At 64.9% G+C, this 17,448-nt stretch overlaps 1 protein-coding gene across 5 annotated transcripts; it reads left to right on the top strand.

Annotated features, from left to right (window-relative positions):
- Positions 1-613: 613 nt before the first annotated feature.
- LOC111149137 (fibroblast growth factor receptor 3) lies at positions 614-15,376 on the top strand. 5 transcript variants are annotated; one of them, XM_022506079.1, is made up of 18 exons: positions 614-664; positions 1,053-1,263; positions 6,658-6,927; positions 7,263-7,316; positions 9,095-9,264; positions 9,338-9,461; positions 9,538-9,728; positions 11,586-11,730; positions 12,196-12,386; positions 12,732-12,877; positions 13,281-13,402; positions 13,484-13,594; positions 13,668-13,858; positions 13,943-14,065; positions 14,170-14,240; positions 14,419-14,556; positions 14,670-14,775; positions 14,845-15,376. In XM_022506079.1, exons 2-18 carry the CDS (start codon positions 1,155-1,157, stop codon positions 14,989-14,991), a joined length of 2,409 nt encoding a protein of 802 aa, XP_022361787.1. In that variant the 5' UTR covers positions 614-664; positions 1,053-1,154; the 3' UTR covers positions 14,992-15,376. The 5 variants fall into 5 exon arrangements, with proteins under 5 accessions (XP_022361787.1, XP_022361786.1, XP_022361784.1 ...); XM_022506078.1 differs by having other exon boundaries at positions 12,729-12,877; XM_022506076.1 differs by having other exon boundaries at positions 9,092-9,264; positions 12,729-12,877.
- Positions 15,377-17,448: the final 2,072 nt, after the last annotated feature.

Here is a 17,448-nt window from a genome sequence, read left to right as displayed (position 1 = left end):
AAGCTAGAGCTTGAGCAGCTCCTTCTCCGTGAAGGCTGTCTGATAAGCTTCACCCACCGGGATACCCCCCCTTTCCATGTCCCCGCGTTCAGTGGTCGGAGGTCCTGATCCGAGGTCGGGTGGCGACTGGGACTGTGAGTCACGCAACTGGAGGACCGCGCTCGGCCCCTCCGCGCGCCCGCCGGGTCCAGTGGGGCGACGCGGTGCGGCGGGGGTTATCTCGCGCGTCCAGCCCGGGCTCCCACGCCCTCCGAGACCGCCAGGCGCCCCCACCCGGCCCCGCCCCCTCTAATCCCCTCCGCGGGCTGGGTCCCGGCGAGTCGCGGCCCCGCCTCCCGGCCGCCTCAGGGGAGGGGCGTGTCCCGCGCCCTGCGAGTCGGGGCGGGCGTGGCCCGGCCGGGGTGGGCCCGAGGGCGGGCCCGAGGGCGGGGCGGCCCGGGGCCGGCCCCCACTGGCTGCCGCGCTCCAGGCCGCCCGGGCTCAGTGCACGGTGGCGGCGGAGGCGGCGGAGGCGGCGGTGGTGGGGCTCGCTGGCGCCGCGCAGTCCTGCTCCGCCGGGCGCACGGACGCACCGGTCAGCCAACGCTGCAGGCAGGGGACGCGGGCGCTGGGCCACGAGCGGAGCAAAAGCCACACGCGGCGAGTGGACGCTAGCGGCCGCCAGGTCGGTGCGCGGGCGCGGAGGGGTCGAGGCGGGCGCGCGGCGAGGCCAGAGCGCGCGGCGGGCTCACGTCCCGAGCTGTCTCTGCGGCGGGGCCCGGCGGGGGCGCAGGCTTCCCGCTCTGGAAAGTTTGCCGCCGCCGCCGCCGCCGCCGCCGCCGCCGCCGCCCTGGGAGGGCTCCGCAGAAGTCAGGGAGGGAAGGGGGAGGAAGGGAGGGACCGCGGCGGGGAGGAGGCGGCCGGCGCCAGGCGGCCCGGGAGCCCAGGGCGGTGGCGGCGGGCGGGGCGGCCGGGGGTCGGCGGAGCCGGGGCGCAGGAGCCCAACCACCGCCGCTTCCGCCCCTGCGCGTCCCGGCTCCTCCCGGGTAACGAACTGCCGCCTTCTCCCGCAGTCTCCCGAGGGGCGCCCTCCTCCCGCCGATTCCCGAGCGGGGCCATGGGGGGCAGTACGCCCGCGCGCGCCGCCTGAGGACGTCGTCGCCCTCGCCCCCACTATGGGCGCCCCGGCTCGCGCCCTCGCGATCTGCGTGGTGCTGGCGGTCATGACCGGCGCCTCCTCGATGCCCCCGGGCATGGAGCCGCGCGTCTTGCGGAGAGCGGCAGGTAAGGGAGCACCCGACGGGTACCGGAGAGGGGCGTCGGGGGCCCAGGAACGGGTTGCTGGGTGGGTGGGGGCGCCGGATCGGGGTGCGCCCGAGGGTGCGTCCTGGGCTGGCCCTGCGGAACCGGTGCCCGGGTTTCTGCAGCCCTCCCAGAGCTGGCGTGGCAGTTTGTGGGGCTCCTGGAGCCTCGGGGCTACTACCCAAGTGCGGAGCTGCGGCAGGGAGCGGGACGCGACTGCGGCGTCCGCAGCCACTGCCCCCCGCGGTTCCCCAATGGGGTGCAGCCTAGCCCCGGGCAGCATCGGGAGGGCGCGGGGCTGCGTTTCCACGATTCCGCGGGCCGTCCCTGACGGAAAGTTCCTATTGTTGGTGCTGCAGTCCCAACCCGCCTCCGTCCCGGTTCATGACTTGGGCCCAAAGCGCGAGACCGCATTTTGGAGGGAGGGTGTGAGTGCGTCAGTCTGCCACCCGGGCCCTGCCCCCCCCCCCCCGTGGCCTGCGTGACGACGCTACACCGTCTAGTGCCTCCGCTCGCCAGCCCTGCTCTCCTGCCAGGTGGCTGAAGGTGTCTGCCCCCCGAGGGCGCGCGCCCGACTCCAGGCAGGGCGCCGGCGGGGGAGGGAGGAGAGGGCGGGGGTCCGAGGGCAGTGGAGCCGCGGACCCTAGCCGGCAGTCAAGGTCGGGTGGACTTCGGGGGTCCGCGAGGGGCCAGTCCGCGGAGCGCCGGGGAGGGGAGGGAGCGCGTCCGTGCGCCAGGCTCCGCCCCGCACACGCGCCGCGGCCCTCGAGGTGCAGCGCGCGCGGCCTCCTGCTGAGCCCGCCTTGCGCTCCGGGCGGCGCCGCCCCGCACACGCGCCGCCAGGCTCCCGGCTGCGCCGGGAGGAGAGGGCCTGCCCGGGGGTACAGGCGATTCCGGGGGGACAGCCGATCCCAGGCGCACAGGCGATTTCGGGGGCACAGCCGACTCCAGGGGCACAGGCGATCCCGGGGGCGCAGACGACCCCGGGGGCCGCGCGGAGTGAGGCCTTCGCCCGGTGAGCTCACGCCCCACCCGGGCGGGACCCGAACAGCCGCTCCTTTGTACCCGGCGCGGCCACAGACCGCGCATTGATGGCGGCCGCGGCGGCCTCGCGGGGAGGTGTGAGCTGAGCGGCGGCGGGTGCGCCGTGCCAGGGAGGCGGCGGCGGCGGGCAGGACGGAGGCAGATGGCGGCCCTCCCCTCCCCGCGCCCCCGCGCTCCTTTCTACGGCGGCGGCTGCAGCCTCCCGGAACAATGTCATTTTTTTATGAATGAAATGGTCCCGGCGCTTGAATGTGTGTGTCATTCAGCGACGTGACAGAGGCCGTCGCGAGGTCAGCGCGCGCTTTTAGCGTCCTGCTCAGGCGGCCCCAGCGTCCAGGGGCGCCGAATAGGCGGTTGCGGGGGGAGCCCCGAATTAGCATTCGCATTCAGATAAAGATATTACTCCCTACGGCCGAGGAATGTCAACTAGCCCCGAGGACGGGGTGGCGGGCGGGGCTCCAGACCCTCCCGGGACCCCCTGAGGCATTCGGGGGCGGGCATGGGGGCGAGCCATCCTCCCTCTGGGAACGCACCCTATGCAGGGCCTGGGACACAGTGGCAGGAGGGACCCCGGGGCCCGGGGCCTCTTTCCTCCGCTAGAGGTAGCTGCGCCCCTCCCGGAAGGAGAGCTGCTGAGACAAGTAGTGAGCGGCTAGGTCAGCGAACCTAATCCAGCTCGTGAAGTAGATAGACCAGGCCGTAAACATTCAAAGACCTCGTGAAATGTAGAGGTTCCAGCTGACATTTTACTGGGAAACATGAATCAGGAAGCCAGAGTTAGCTGGGGCGGAGGTGGGGAAGGTGGGGGCCTCTGGCCTGACCTGGGCAGCCTTCATCTCCAAATGGGGCCCAGTATTTCCTGTGAGGAGCCGGGGTGGGGTGGGGGGGCACTCCGCCTACCCTCTGACTCTGCCCAGTCAGGAGGGGTCCTTTGGGGGTACAGGGTATTTCCCAGAAAAGCCCTGGTTGCACCCTCCCCCTCCCCCCACCCCATGGGGCTGGACTTTGAGCCCCACAGCCCTCTGGGTGGTTCATTAACCTGGTTCAGCAAGAGGCTGGACTTCTGACCTCAGCCCCTGCCCCAAGTAGAGATGCACCCCTGCCCCCAGGGCCTCAGCTCCTGCTGGGGCTGGGTATGCCCCATTTCATAACCAAAACTAAAGGGGAACAGGAGCCCCAGTAGGCCTGAGTGACTTCGAAGTAAGTAAGCAATGAGGGGAGTCTTTTCTGGACGGGATGGGAGCTCCCTGATTCCAGATCCTGCTGGGGCTCTGCTCTGGGTGCCCTCCTCCAGCCCCAGTCACCTCCCCTATTTGTGAGGACAGGTAATGGCAGAGTTCTGGAAAGGGCAGACTGGGTCATCCTGTAAGCCCACATTCACTTGCCTACCTCCAATCTCCCCCTTTTTTTTTTTTTCTAACTTTGTTATAAAACTTTTTAGAAAGTTTCCAGGTGGGGAAGGGGGAAGATCAGGTTTTCTCCCTTGACTTGGGTTCCCTTTGAGACAAGCTGTCTCTCTTGGGCTATTTGAAAGCATGTAGGTCCCATACTCTGAAGTTGGAAACCTTCAGCACATGTCCAGAACTGGAACCCTTTGTTCTTCGTTCTACCCCAAACCCCAAATCTCTCGGGTGCAGCCAGCTCCAATGGCTCCTTTGAATCAGGTCTGAATTTGATGCTTGTTCTTTGGGTTGCCCCCAACCCAAGGCTTTTCTGAGGGAATGTGGTCCAGCCCCTGTGCCGTCCCTGTGCACTGGGGGGGCTCAACTGTAGTGACCTGAATCCAGGAGTGTTTCCTCCCCGTTGAGAGTCAGGGGCTCAGCGGCAGCCCTCCCAAGTAGGCCGGCCCTGGATGTGGCCTGGTGACCTCAACGGTGATGGTTTTGGTGTCCCACCCCTGCTGTCATGTGATCCAGCCCTTCGACCGCTATGGTGGCCGCCCTGGCCTTCCAGTGGGATTTCTGCCCTGTGTCCCGGAGGCCCGGGTTGGGGGGCAGTTGAGGCACAAGGCCAGTGAGTTAGCAGAATCAGGAGGATCCTGTGACTGGGAAACAGGCCTGCAAGCACAGCTGGGCTTTTCCAGGATAGAGTACCCCTTGAACTGTGCCCTTGGGCTGCCCTTGGCACGCAGCGCCTGGTGGAGCCCAGACCCCGTTGGGTGGGGGTGCCGGTGGGGGCAGACATTCCACCTGGGCCCACTTCCCTCATTGGCACATGGGTTCCTGCCATGGCACACAGGACTTGGCCTCCAGCATGTGTGGGCCCCAGCACTGGCATGGGTGTGGGCAGAGCCCCTTTGTGTCAATGGAGAAAGACTCCCTCCTGGGGCTGCTGGGGGCAGAGGACTGAGCACCACGTGCCCCTGCTGCTCCCTAGGTAGAGCCCGATGGTGACTGTTTTTGTGCCCACCCGTGCCCATCGCTTTGGGCCCTGCCCATCCTTCTCTGTCCCCCTGCCTGACCCTATGCACTCAGCCACTGCTGGGTCACGACTTGGCTTGGGCCTGGTGGATCAGATCCCCTGGAGGCTACCCGGGTCCAGGGGTCCCCAGCTTTGGCACTTGGGCACATCTGGGGCTGGGCCTCAGTTGATGGCAGTGTCTGTCCACCAGCGGATGGCTGGCCTAAGGGCTGCTCCGTGTCTCCCCAGTCCCATGATGGATCAGGCTGAAGGGAATGCTGTGTGGACGGTTGACCTGCCAACGCTGCCCAGACCAAACCGGAACCAAGCACACTGTTGCCCTTGGGCTGGGGCCTGGGGCTGAGGCTGCTGGGACCAGTCTGTCCTTAGCCTTCTGGGGGGTCTCAGCCAGCTCCCAGCACTGGGTGGTCCCCATAGGACATAGTAGCCAGGACTGGGGGGTCAGAGGTCAGAGTAGGAGTCCTCTGACTGTGGGCCCCAGGGGTGCAGACTTGAGGATACTTCAGAGACCCTCCTGGAGGGCCTGGACAGGTGGGACTGCCGGAAGTGAGTAGGCAGACTTGGGACTGTCCAAGGAGCCAGGGGCTGGTGTGGCCAGAGTGGGCAGCTGGGCCCTCGAATCTAGGCCACGCGTCGGCAGAATGACAAGTGACAGTATAACTGACCCAGCTGGGTCTGGGGAAGGAGGCCTGGGCCGTGGGACCACCCACCCCTGTCCTGGGCCCCGAGCCCGGGCCTCCTGCCTGCACTGGGCATTGTCTGGCCCTGGCAGGGAGGCCTGGGGGTGATCGTTAGCCCCGCCAGTGGTGTGTCCCTGGATCTCAGGCCTCAGCCCTTTGCGAGCTGGGCAGCTGCTGGGGAGGGAGGAGGGCCCCTGGGCTTACCCGTGGATATCCGCCCTTGGTGAGGATCCCCTCCCCCAACAGAGCATTGGCACGTAAGGTGGGCCACGTAAGGGCCCCTTAGCCCTGGCATCAGGGCTCCCACTCTGACCTGCTCCTGGCTGAGTCTGGATGGTCTCCCACTCCTCCCAGCTTGGGTCCTTATCCATGAAATTGGGGTGGGGGGGTCCAGGTCCCCTTAACCCGCTGGCCGATGAGACACTGCTGGCTAGACACAGTACCCTCTCTGTATGAGTTTTTTTTTGCTGTGTGTTTAGTGTAGTGCTGACCTGTGGCTCACACGCATGATACTCCCTCCTAAGTCAGGGTCCGGGTGTTCCATGACCCTGAGCGCCCCAACCCCAGGCTGGCCCCTGAGGTCACCGGCCCACAGCAGGTGCTGCTCTGGGAGGTTCGGCCCATGCTGCCCAGACATGGCGGGTCTGTTCTCTGGTCCAGAAGTGCTTTTGCCACCAAGGGGAGAGATGGGGGTGTTAAGTGGGACCCCTGCCCATACCCTGTCTGTCCTGCCTTGAGCCTCCATTTCAGGCTAGAAGGCAGAGGTCTGTGGAGGACTGCCTGCTGACTGCCTGGTTTTGAATGGCCTGTGAGCTCAGGGTGCAGTTTGCATTTCTGAGTAGTTGGGAAAACGCAGAGGAAGAGTAACACTTCAGGATGCTTTGCCCTGGGAATTCTTGGTGTCCATCAGGACGGTCTGGCAGGAATGCAGCAGAACCTGCTTTATCATGTGTCATCCGCGTCAGTGCCCCCACGGTCTAGGGGTCCTCGGGGCGCACCCCCTGTTGGCAGGGCTGGATGTCACCATCCCCATCCCTCACCATCCCCATCCCTCTGCAGGACACTTTGCAGGATTATGGGCTCTGGATGCAGAGCCTCTGGGCCCCAGATGCCCCCACCACAGCCTCCGCTGCATGTCTGGGCGGTGGGCCTGCTGTGGTGCCTCGGCGGGGGGCGCCCAGGATTCCTGTTTTGGGGGCGCCTGCCTTAGGGTCCTCCATCTCCTCCACAGAGGCCCTGGGGCCTGAGCCCGGCCAGCAGGAACAGCTGGTCTTTGGCAGCGGGGACACCGTGGAGCTGAGCTGTCATGCGCCTGCTGGTGGTCCCACAGGGCCCAGTGTCTGGGTCAAGGATGGCGTGGGCCTGGTGCCTTCAGACCGCGTCCTGCTGGGGCCTCAGCGGCTGCAGGTGCTCAACGCCTCCCACGAGGACTCAGGGGCCTACAGCTGCCGGCAGCGGCTCACGCACCGTGTGCTCTCCCACTTCAGTGTGCGAGTGATGGGTGAGTGCCCGCCGGGCTCCCCCAGGCTCACTGCATGGTCTTGGGAGGGTGCGGGCTCTCCTGGGCTCACCCCATGACGGTGAAGGCATGTGGGCTCCCCTAGGCTCACCCTATGGCCATGGTGGGGCGGGGTGGGGGGTGTGATGGGTGAGTGGCTGCGAGGTCAGGGGTTGGGACCGTGCTCCCACAGCACCCCACATTGAGCATCTTGGTGGTCATTGGTAGAGAAGGGAGCCCCCAGAGACTCAGGAGGGGTGGCAGGCACCGGGGAGTAGGCATTGGGTGCTTGCCTGTCAGGGGGCTGACTCCTGCGCACCCTATTGCCTGAATTTCAGATGCTCCGTCCTCTGGAGATGATGAAGATGGGGAGGACGAGGCTGAGGATACAGGTGAGCCCAGATTGCAGGCATGCAGGGCTGGCCAGGGTTGGGGATCTGCCTTCCCAGGGGTGGGCCTGCTTCCTAGGTGCCAAGCCCTACACTGTCATCGGGCAGGTGGGAGACCGAGGCCTGGGGGCCACCTCAGGGCCGTGCCGAGAGTGGGGTCCCCTCAGTGTGGCGGCCCTGAGCTCTGGGTGGCAGCAGCGGGGGCTGTAAGGCCTTGGGTGCTGTGGCCTAGGCCAGATGTGTCTTTGGCAGGGCTGCCGTGGGGCCGTCGGCCTGGGACATTAGGGGCATGGGGGGTGGGAGCAGAGGGTGGCTGTGGGCTCCAGGGACCAAGCTTTGGACATGTGCTCAATGTAAACGGGAGACTGTTGCATTTGCTGGGTGTGGGGGCTGCAGGTGTAGGGAGCAGGCGGGTGACGGCACGCAGGGGATTAAGCCTGTCCGTCACAGAGGGGCTGGTTAGGGGCGGTGGCCTGTCTGTTTTTGGAGGAGCCAAGTTTGAGAAGCTGAGAGATGTGGAACAGGGGTGGGAGGCCCTGCGGGGTCCAGTGGGCGAAGAGGTGAGGGGGAGCCAGCCAGGGATGGGGGCCTGGGTGGGGATGTGGGAGGGGAGTGGTCCTGGCAGAGAGCCAGGCCCCCCAGGCCGTAGGTTGGCTCCACCTTGGGTGTGCGCAAGGCCAGAGGCATGAAAGGGCCCTTCCTAAGAAGCTGCTAGGTTTCCTCTCTTTTCCCTTTTTTCCTTTGGCTGCCAGTAGTTCAGAGCCAAACTCCAGGCCCACCTGGACCTCCCCAGGACCCCCAGCCACGCCAGGCCATGCTGGTGCCCCCTCCCCCATTAGCCGGTGGGCTCAGCAGCTCTGAGCGTTGCTGGCAGGGCTGCTCTCCACAGGCACTGTCTAGCAGCGCGGAGCTACCATGGTCTCAGCCTGCCGGTCACCCGTCCCTGTCCCGTCTCTGTCCCTGGAGGGCTCCCTGCTTGGGCCTTGGCACCCTCCTCTGCCAGGTGGCTGTGTTGAAGGCAGCAGGGCAGAGGTGCGGGTGAAAGGGGTGTCTCTCCCCTGTCCTAGGGGATGCTGGTCCAACCTCCCATGGTAGGGAAGCAGCCTGCATCCCAGCAACAAGGAAGGATGGAAACCAGTTAGGGTGGGGATGGGGTGGTGAAAACCAGGAGACGGGCAGGGCCTCCCAGATGCTGTATCACCATTTCCGCTCCCCCTGCCCGTCAGGCCCTAGCGTGCTCTAGAGGGTGACTCCGGGTCTCAAGGGTTCTAGTAGGCACCTGGCCATCTGTGAGACTCTGGGCTCTGCACCTTCCTGGCTTCCAGGTCCTGGCCTTGCTCGTCGGTCCGGCTGGGCTCTGAGACCTGGGCTGACATGGTTCTGTGGCCTGCCGGGGCTGTGCCTCAGTGGACTGGCTCCAAATGTGCCTCCCTGGGTGGGTGGGTGGTCCCCCGGGAGGTACCGCTGTGTCTTGAAGGCTCCTCGGTCAGGGTGTATTGTTCCGGACCCTTGGGCCCCCGTGGCTGGGCAGGTGCTTAGGGGAGGTGGCCAGGGCAGGGAAGGGATGCGTGTCTCGACTTTGAGAATGCCAGGAGGTGACGTTGGGGCTGTCGGCGGCCTCGTCCAGCCGAGGCAGCAGGCCGCAGAAGTCTGACACTCTGTGCTCAGGAGGGGACGCTGAGGCTGGAGGCATGGGCAGCCTGGTGGCCTCCGAAGGGGGGGGTAAGACGGGCCTCTGCCCCCGCCCTGGGCATGGCTGGCAAGTGCCCCTCTGTCAGTAGGGGCTCCTTATTGGACGCGGCCTGAGCGGATGGACAAGAAGCTGCTAGCGGTGCCAGCCGCCAACACCGTGCGCTTCCGCTGCCCGGCCGCCGGCAACCCCACGCCATCCATCTCCTGGCTGAAGAACGGCAAGGAGTTCCGAGGCGAGCACCGCATCGGGGGCATCAAGGTGGGCCTGCTGGTGGGTGGTGTTGGCCAGTGGGGGTTGGGCCACCATTCCTCACCTGCACACCTGCCCACAGCTACGACACCAGCAGTGGAGCCTGGTCATGGAGAGCGTGGTGCCCTCGGACCGCGGGAACTATACGTGTGTTGTGCAGAACAAGTTCGGCAGCATCCAGCAGACCTACACCCTGGACGTGCTGGGTGAGGCTCTGGGCTGGGAGGGGAGGGTCTGGTGGTTTAGGGCCGGGCCGCCCCTGAGCCCCATCTGACCCCCCAGAGCGCTCGCCGCACCGGCCCATCCTGCAGGCCGGGCTGCCTGCCAACCAGACGGCTGTGCTGGGCAGCGACGTGGAGTTCCACTGCAAGGTGTACAGTGACGCGCAGCCCCATATCCAGTGGCTCAAGCACGTGGAGGTGAACGGCAGCAAAGTTGGGCCCGACGGCACCCCGTATGTCACCGTGCTCAAGGTGAGTGTCACCCCGAGCCGGGTGCTGGCAGGGCTGCAGGCTCCTGCTCAGGGTGCTGGGCCTGGCCCACCCCATGGCCAGGGGCCGGAAGGCATCCCAGCAGGGAGGCCCGTTGGGTCACGGGTGTTGGGGGGGCTCGGCATCCGACCAGTGGGGGAGAAGCGGTAGGGTGGGTGGGGGTTGGCTTGGGAGTCTGGGCCCAGTCCCGGCACATGAGGTAGGCAGTGCGTGGCCCTGTGGTGAGTCCTCAGTTTTCCTGTCTGCTCTACGGGCTGGCCTCAGCCCTGGAGGCGGGCGTGTATATAGCGCCCTGGGCCAGGCTCAAGCTCCAGGCCCTGTGGCAGGCAGGTGGCCACTGAACCCTTGGGGCATGGCCCGCTCTGGGACCCAAGGTGCAGGCCACCATGCCTCGCACCTGATTCAGAGCTGCCTGCATGCACAGAGCACGGCTCGTGTCCACCTACCTCCCTCGGCCCCCACTTTGTTCCCATGGCCCCGAGTTGGGACAGTTGCGACACTGTCAGCCCAGAAAGAAACATCTATTGCTCGTGAGGGTGGAGAGCAGGCACTGGGGCTGAGAGCGGGAGTGCAGGCCCAAACGCAAAGGCCGCCGTGGCCCCGTCAGGCAAGATCTCAACACACCCCGGAACAGAGCCAGGCCCCGCCGGGACCCTCGGGTAGGCAGGCAGAGGGCCAGCCCTGGAGGGCCCGTGCTCTGGGCTGAAGTTGGGGGACAGGCCGAAGGCACATCCTGAGAAACCATGGCCCACCACTGGGAAGTGCTTCCATGACCTCCAGGCAGCCTTCCTGCCTGGCATAGCCTGGCCCACCCCCTCCCGTTCCTTGAGTGCCACCCCCGTGGCGGGGTCTGCTCCGGGCCCTGCGCCCGCATGGCCACTCTGTGCCCAGCCGGGCTGCCGAGGACGCACCTAAGCCGGGTCTCTTGTCCCCGCAGTCCTGGATCAGTGAGAGTGTGGAGGCCGACGCACGCCTCCACCTGGCCAATGTGTCCGAGCGTGATGGGGGCGAGTACCTCTGTCGAGCCTCCAATTTCATAGGCGTGGCTGAGAAGGCCTTTTGGCTGCGTGTTCACAGGCCCCAAGCAGGTAACAACTCTGTCCCACGCTGTCTGGCACGCCGAGCTCCAGCTCCGACGCCCTGGCCATGCGCCCACCTGCACGCCCCCATCCTGCTCGCTCCCTGCCCCGTGGCTCACGCTGTGCTCCTGACACAGCCACGTCTGCGATGTGGGTGCCACTGGCCTCCACGTGACCATGTGCTTCAAGCCCCTGTGGCCTGTGCTGACCCCGCCTGCGCTCCCACTGCACCCCCAGGAGGCCATCAGCCCCTGCAGAGGCTGTGCCCCTCTGTGAGCTTCTGCCCCGTCCCCGCCCTGCGTGTGTACGAACGTGTACACGTGTGTGTGTGCACGTGCGTGTGTGTGTGTCTCTCTTGCCCACGCTCTCTCACCTGTTCTCGTGACCTCTGCCCTGGCTCTCCCACCTGCGCCCTTCCTGTCGGTCTGTTGGTCAGTCCATCCACTCAGCTGCCCACCCGTGCTCCCCACCCGCGCCCCCTGTGTGCACGCTAACCTCGCATGCTGCGTGGGTGCAGCTCGCTGCTGGCCGCACGCCTGGCACTCACCTGGGACAGAGGACTCGCCGGTGGAGGGACTGGCTTCGGGCTCTGTGTGGACGCACGAGGCGGAAGACCCCTGGCGCCGTGGCCGTGGTCGTGGTGGTGGTGGCAGCGGCGTTTTCCTTGCAGCCTGGCTGGATCGTCACCGCGTGGACTCTGGCCGTGGTGCCCGTGGGAGGTGCTGGCGCTCGCCTATCGCGCTCTGTTCTCTCTTTGTAGACGGCGGGCGCTAACACCACCGACAAGGAGCTAGAGGTTCTGTCCTTGCGCAATGTCACCTTTGAGGACGCTGGGGAGTACACGTGTCTGGCGGGCAATTCTATCGGGTTTTCCCATCACTCTGCGTGGCTGGTGGTGCTGCCAGGTACTGGCTCCTGCTGCTGCTTGCTCTGTCCCTGTCCTCTTGGGCTCGCTGGCTTGGGACACTCCACGGCTGCCAGGGACAGGCAGGGGACCCTGTGGCCCGTGGCCAGCTTACTCCACGGAGTGCTTATGCAGGTCCAATGGCAGGCATGGGAACGGAGCTGACACACCGTGTCTTGGCTCAGGGTCCCTCCCTTGGAGCCCCCCGCTCTCAGCCAGGTCCCCAACAGCCTAGGTGGTAGCATTGGCGTCTTCCCGGGTGGTGGGCGTATGTGCTGTTGGCTCTGCTGGGCTCCTCCGCTGCTGGGCGTCCCTCTGCTGACCCAGCATCTCTGACCCTTGGTACACCCCCTCTGGGGTCTGAGCCCCTTTCCCCACTCCCACTGTGTCTCTGGCTCAGGCCCAGGGCGGCTTGTGGGGGCTCCCGTGCAGCTGGGCCAGGCCTGCAACGCCCATGTCTTTGCAGCTGAGGAGGAGCTGGTGGAGGCTGGTGAGGCTGGCAGCGTGTACGCGGGCGTCCTCAGCTACGGGGTGGGCTTCCTCCTCTTCATCCTGGTGGTGGCGGCCGTCACTCTCTGCCGCCTGCGCGCGCCCCCGAAGAAGGGCCTGGGCTCGCCTGCCGTGCACAAGGTCTCCCGCTTTCCACTCAAGCGACAGGTAACAGAAAGTAGATACCAGGTTCCGAGCTGCCTGGCCTCCCAGACCCTCCATGGCTGCGTCTCCTGGGCTGCTGAGCTCAGGGACACCCTGCGGAGTCTGGGGACTGGGGCCCACGTGGGGACGCGGGTGTGTGTGGCGGCTGAGGCAACCCCACCCTTGTCTTTGCCATCCCCCGGGTCACTTTGTCTTCACATAGCACTATGTGGAGCTTGGACAACCCCCCCAAGCCCTGGCCAGCCCTGCCCATGCAGAGAGAGCCGCAGCCTCACCGTCCCCAGCCCCCCACCAACCCTGCCATGGTTTGGCCCTGCGGCACCAACCTGTCCCTGCCGACCCAAGCAGGTGTCCTTGGAGTCCAACTCGTCCATGAACTCCAACACACCCCTGGTACGCATCGCCAGGCTGTCCTCAGGGGAAGGCCCTGCGCTGGCCAATGTCTCCGAGCTGGAGTTGCCTGCTGACCCCAAGTGGGAGCTGTCCAGGGCCCGGTCAGTGGTGGCGATGGGACCTTGTGTGCCGGGGCGGGGGGCACATATGGGGTGCAGCCTTGCGGTGGGGGAGGAGGGATCCCTCAGAAGCCTGACTGGATTCCAGTCAGAGGCAGGTGGGAATTGGCTCCCTGTATAGGGTGGCCACCACTGGACGTGGTGCTGGGGCCAGAGAAGGCTGGGCCAGGGACCCTGCAGGCGGGGGGCACCCCTGCACAGTGCTCCATCTGGAGGGCCCCGCACAGTAAGAGGCTGGAGGGCCAGCGTTTTCCATTCTCATGAGCAAGGTTGTGGGGGCACATATGGAGGGCTTCCTGGAGGCAGTGGCACCGAGCCTCTGAAACGGCCTGGGACAGAGCCTGGAGCAGGGGGCGTGCTCATGGCTTTCCATCTCTGCTGCCAGGCTGACCCTAGGCAAGCCACTTGGGGAGGGATGCTTCGGCCAGGTGGTCATGGCGGAGGCCATTGGCATCGACAAGGACAGGGCTGCCCGGCCCGTCACTGTGGCAGTGAAGATGCTCAAAGGTGAGGGAGGGGTGGGCTGTGGCGGGAGGGTCCTGTCGGGGCTGGAGCAGCAGTCCCTAAGGTGGCCTCCCTGCTTTACAGATGATGCCACAGATAAGGACCTGTCAGATCTGGTGTCTGAGATGGAGATGATGAAGATGATCGGCCGCCACAAGAACATCATCAACCTGCTGGGGGCCTGCACCCAGGGCGGTAGGTGCCGTGGCAGGGGCAGGGGGCTCGCGGCCCGTTGGGGGAGCCTTCTCTGAGGCTCCTGTGCCCCCAGGGCCCCTGTACGTGCTAGTGGAGTACGCGGCCAAGGGTAACCTGCGGGAGTACCTGCGGGCACGGCGGCCCCCAGGCCTGGACTACTCCTTCGACACCTGCGGGCTGCCCGGGGAGCAGCTCACCTGCAAGGACCTGGTGTCCTGCGCCTACCAGGTGGCCCGGGGCATGGAGTACCTGGCCTCCCAGAAGGTAAGCGGGGGCGGGAGGGCGGGCACAGGCCCCTCGGCCAGTGGGGGCCCCGTGGGAGCCTCAAACCCCCCCACCTTCCCCCAGTGCATCCACAGGGACCTGGCCGCCCGCAATGTGCTGGTGACCGAGGACAATGTAATGAAGATAGCGGACTTCGGCCTGGCCCGTGATGTGCACAACCTGGACTACTACAAGAAGACCACCAACGTGAGCCCGGCTAAAAGCAGGGGTCGGTCGGGTGGGGGGCTAGGGAGGGCTCCGCCTGCCCATAGGAGGGCCCCTGACCCAGTGTGCCCCCTTCCCCCGCCCAGGGCCGGCTGCCTGTGAAGTGGATGGCACCTGAGGCCTTGTTTGACCGGGTCTACACCCACCAGAGTGACGTGTATGTAGTCTCCTAGATCCCGAGGAGGGCCAGGGGTCGGGAGCTGCGGGGAACGTGGGACTGTGTCCAGGGGACGCAGGACACCGTTGGGAGCCTCCTGGGCCCTGGCCCGTCACCCCTGCGCTCCGCTGGGGGTCTGCTCAGGGAGGCAGGCTGACCGTCCTGTGCTCCCCACCAGCTGGTCCTTTGGGGTCCTTCTCTGGGAGATCTTCACCCTGGGGGGCTCACCGTACCCCGGCATCCCCGTGGAGGAACTCTTCAAGCTGTTGAAGGAGGGTCACCGCATGGACAAGCCGGCCAACTGCACACATGACCTGTGAGTGTCCCCACTCGCTGTCTGCAGCTGGCAGGGTTCCCAGGGGGTGCAGGCAGGGCTGGGGGCAGGCTGGGAGCCTTTCCCAGCTGCCACCCCCCCCCACTCCCTCTCAGGTACATGATTATGCGGGAATGCTGGCATGCTGTGCCCTCCCAGAGGCCCACCTTCAAGCAGTTGGTGGAGGACCTGGACCGTATCCTTACTGTGACGTCCACAGACGTGAGTGCCGCCCTTTTCCCCTGCCCATGCTGTGTGGGGGACGTGGCATTGACCTCCACCCTCCCACAGGAGTACTTGGACCTGTCTGTGCCTTTTGAGCAGTACTCACCAGGCGGCCAGGACACCCCGAGCTCCAGCTCCTCAGGGGACGACTCTGTGTTTGCCCACGACCTGCTGCCTCCGGCCCCCACCAGCAGCGGGGGCCTGCGGACGTGAAGGGCCAGCGGCCTACAGGCCGAGCCCCCACCACTGTTGAGAGTGGACACCAGCTCCCCCCGACCCCGTGCTGCTGGTGGCATGCTGTCGACCACTGGGGCCCCTTCGCCTGGGCCCGAGCCTGGGCCAGACAGACAATGGACAGACACGTGTGTGTGTGTGTGTGTGTGTGTGTGTGTGTGTGTGTGCGCGTGTGTGTGTGGGTGTGAGTCTTGAGGCCCCCGGCACAGGGATCCCTGGGGTGCCACCCTGCTGTATAGTGACCTCCTGGCCACCAGCGCCGGCAGCACCAGGGGGACAAACGTAGAATGTAAAGGGGTTCCTCCAGGAGCTCCTCAGGACAGGGAACCGGGCCCCTTCCCCAGGCTCCCTTCCCCCCACACATCCATTGCCTCCCAGGGGGGGGGGGGGGGGGGGGGGTGCGGCCAGGCTCTGGCATGCAGTGTGGACCAAGGCCCCTAGGGCTGAGCCTGCGGGGTAGCCCCTATGCGGCAGGCCTCCGCCCCGCGCCACCTTGTGCCTGGGGATGCATGTGAGCACCCCCCCCCCCCCCGCCAGCCTGCCCCATGTCCCACCCTGGTTCCTTGGAGGCTAAATTACGGGTACCTGAAGGCAGGAGCCTTTACCTTCTCTCCGAGAGGTTCATTCCAGAAATGAGTGTACATTTATATAAATAGAAGCTGTGTGTCGGATACATACATGCCTATATATATGCATATCTATATGGAAAAAAGGCTGGTGTGGCCGGCACAGGACCCCGGGGGCCCAGGGAGCCTCCCCGAGGGATTTGCTGTGGAGACAAGCTCAGACACCAGCACACCACGGGGTGGCTTTTCTGACAGTTTTGTTTTAAAAATTGTACCTGGACCTGTATATTTGTAAAGCTATTTATCGATCGCCCAGAACCCCTGACCCCTGCCCCACACTCATAGTGTTGAGACAGCCGCATGGCACAGAGGTTTCAGTTTTAACTTATTAACCGCAGAGAAGGGACCCTGGGGTTGTGATCGTGCCAGGCGTGGCCTGCCGCCCCCCCGAAACCCAGCCAGTTCCTTTGTGCCCTCAAGGGTTGTTCATAGTTTGAGGTGATTCTAGTGAGGTGTTTTGTTTCCTTTGGCCTTCTTTTGCAAGGGAATTAGATTTCTATAGGGTTTTTCTTTAGGAGATTTATTTTTTGGGACTTCAAAGCAAGCTGGTATTTTCCTCCAAGTTCTAATTGCCATGTGCTCTGGGTGGGGAGGTGGCTTCCGGTGGGGGCCAACCCTGCACGCAGGCTTCGATGTTATTAGATGTTACAAGTTTATATATATCTATATATATAATTTATTGAGTTTTTACAAGATGTGTTTGCTGTAGACTTAACACTTCTTGCGCAATGCTTCTAGACTTTATAGCCCGGACTGCCGCCTTTCAGAGCTTGCAAGAGAAAGCAGTGAATTCAGTTTTGTTACTTTTTGTACTGTTAATGGCCCAAATTTGGGGGCCTTTTTTTTTTTGCTCATCAGCTGGCCAACCGGGCAGTGGTTCAGGGTGGTCTTTGTTCTCAGGGGCCCCTCCTCCCCTGCCTTATGGGAGCCAAAGGTGTTGGCCCAAACTGGCAGATGTGCTTTCCAGAAAATAAACGGAGTCAACTGGTTCCTGTCCTGGTTCGGTGCCTTGTTGTTTCCGGCCCTCTGGAACCCTAGGCAGTTCAGCGTCCTTAATGTCCACCTGGGACAGGTCCTGTCATCTGCCCTCCCCACCCCAAGGAGGTAGGGGTCCCCAGCTGCTGGCAGAGACTGGGACTGGCTGCCTGGGGTCACAAGCCCAGGTCCTGGCTAGGACAGGACGATCCTGGGCAAAGCCAGGGTGCGGGTGAGGATGGTCCACTGTGTGCAGCTGCATGGGGGTCCAACCTCAGGGCCATGTGTGGTCTTCACGGTCTGAGGTCCCCAAGGGCAGGGAATGGTGGCAAGGGGGTGTCCAGGGGATTGGCAGTGAGAGCATCCTGGGGTGTGGCTGAGCAAGGAGGAAGGCCGGTCCTGCTAAGCCCCCTGGCTGCCCCCAGCTCCTGGATTCTAGGTAGGCTCTGGGGGTCCTGTGCAAACACCTGCAGCGGCTTCTGAGGCTTCCCTCCCCCCTGCACACCCTACCTGCTGGCATCCGCGGTTACCTGGGGAGAAGAAGCTGGTTTCTAGCTGGGTTCCCCTCATGGAGCCACATGTCAGCAAAGCTCTCACCTGGCCCCTGATTCAGCCAGACCCAGGGAGAGTGCTGTCTGCCTTGGGGGCCACACTCTAGCTCCTGGATGCTTACCCCATCCCAGGCCTGCTACCCCACCCTTGGGCTTCAGCTGCACCCCTGCATTCCACCATTCCTGCGACTTTGGGCAGAGGCTGCATGCTGACCCTTAGCTAGTTGGGGCACTGAGGACCCAGTGACAGGATCTGGTCCCCTCTGCTCTGAGTTCTCAGTCTG

The sequence above is a fragment of the Enhydra lutris genome, unplaced genomic scaffold, assembly GCF_002288905.1.
Source record: "Enhydra lutris kenyoni isolate GAN:26980312 unplaced genomic scaffold, ASM228890v2 scaffoldscaffold21, whole genome shotgun sequence".
Lineage (NCBI taxonomy): Eukaryota > Metazoa > Chordata > Mammalia > Carnivora > Mustelidae > Enhydra > Enhydra lutris.
This window is presented reverse-complemented; position numbering and strand designations above follow the sequence as displayed.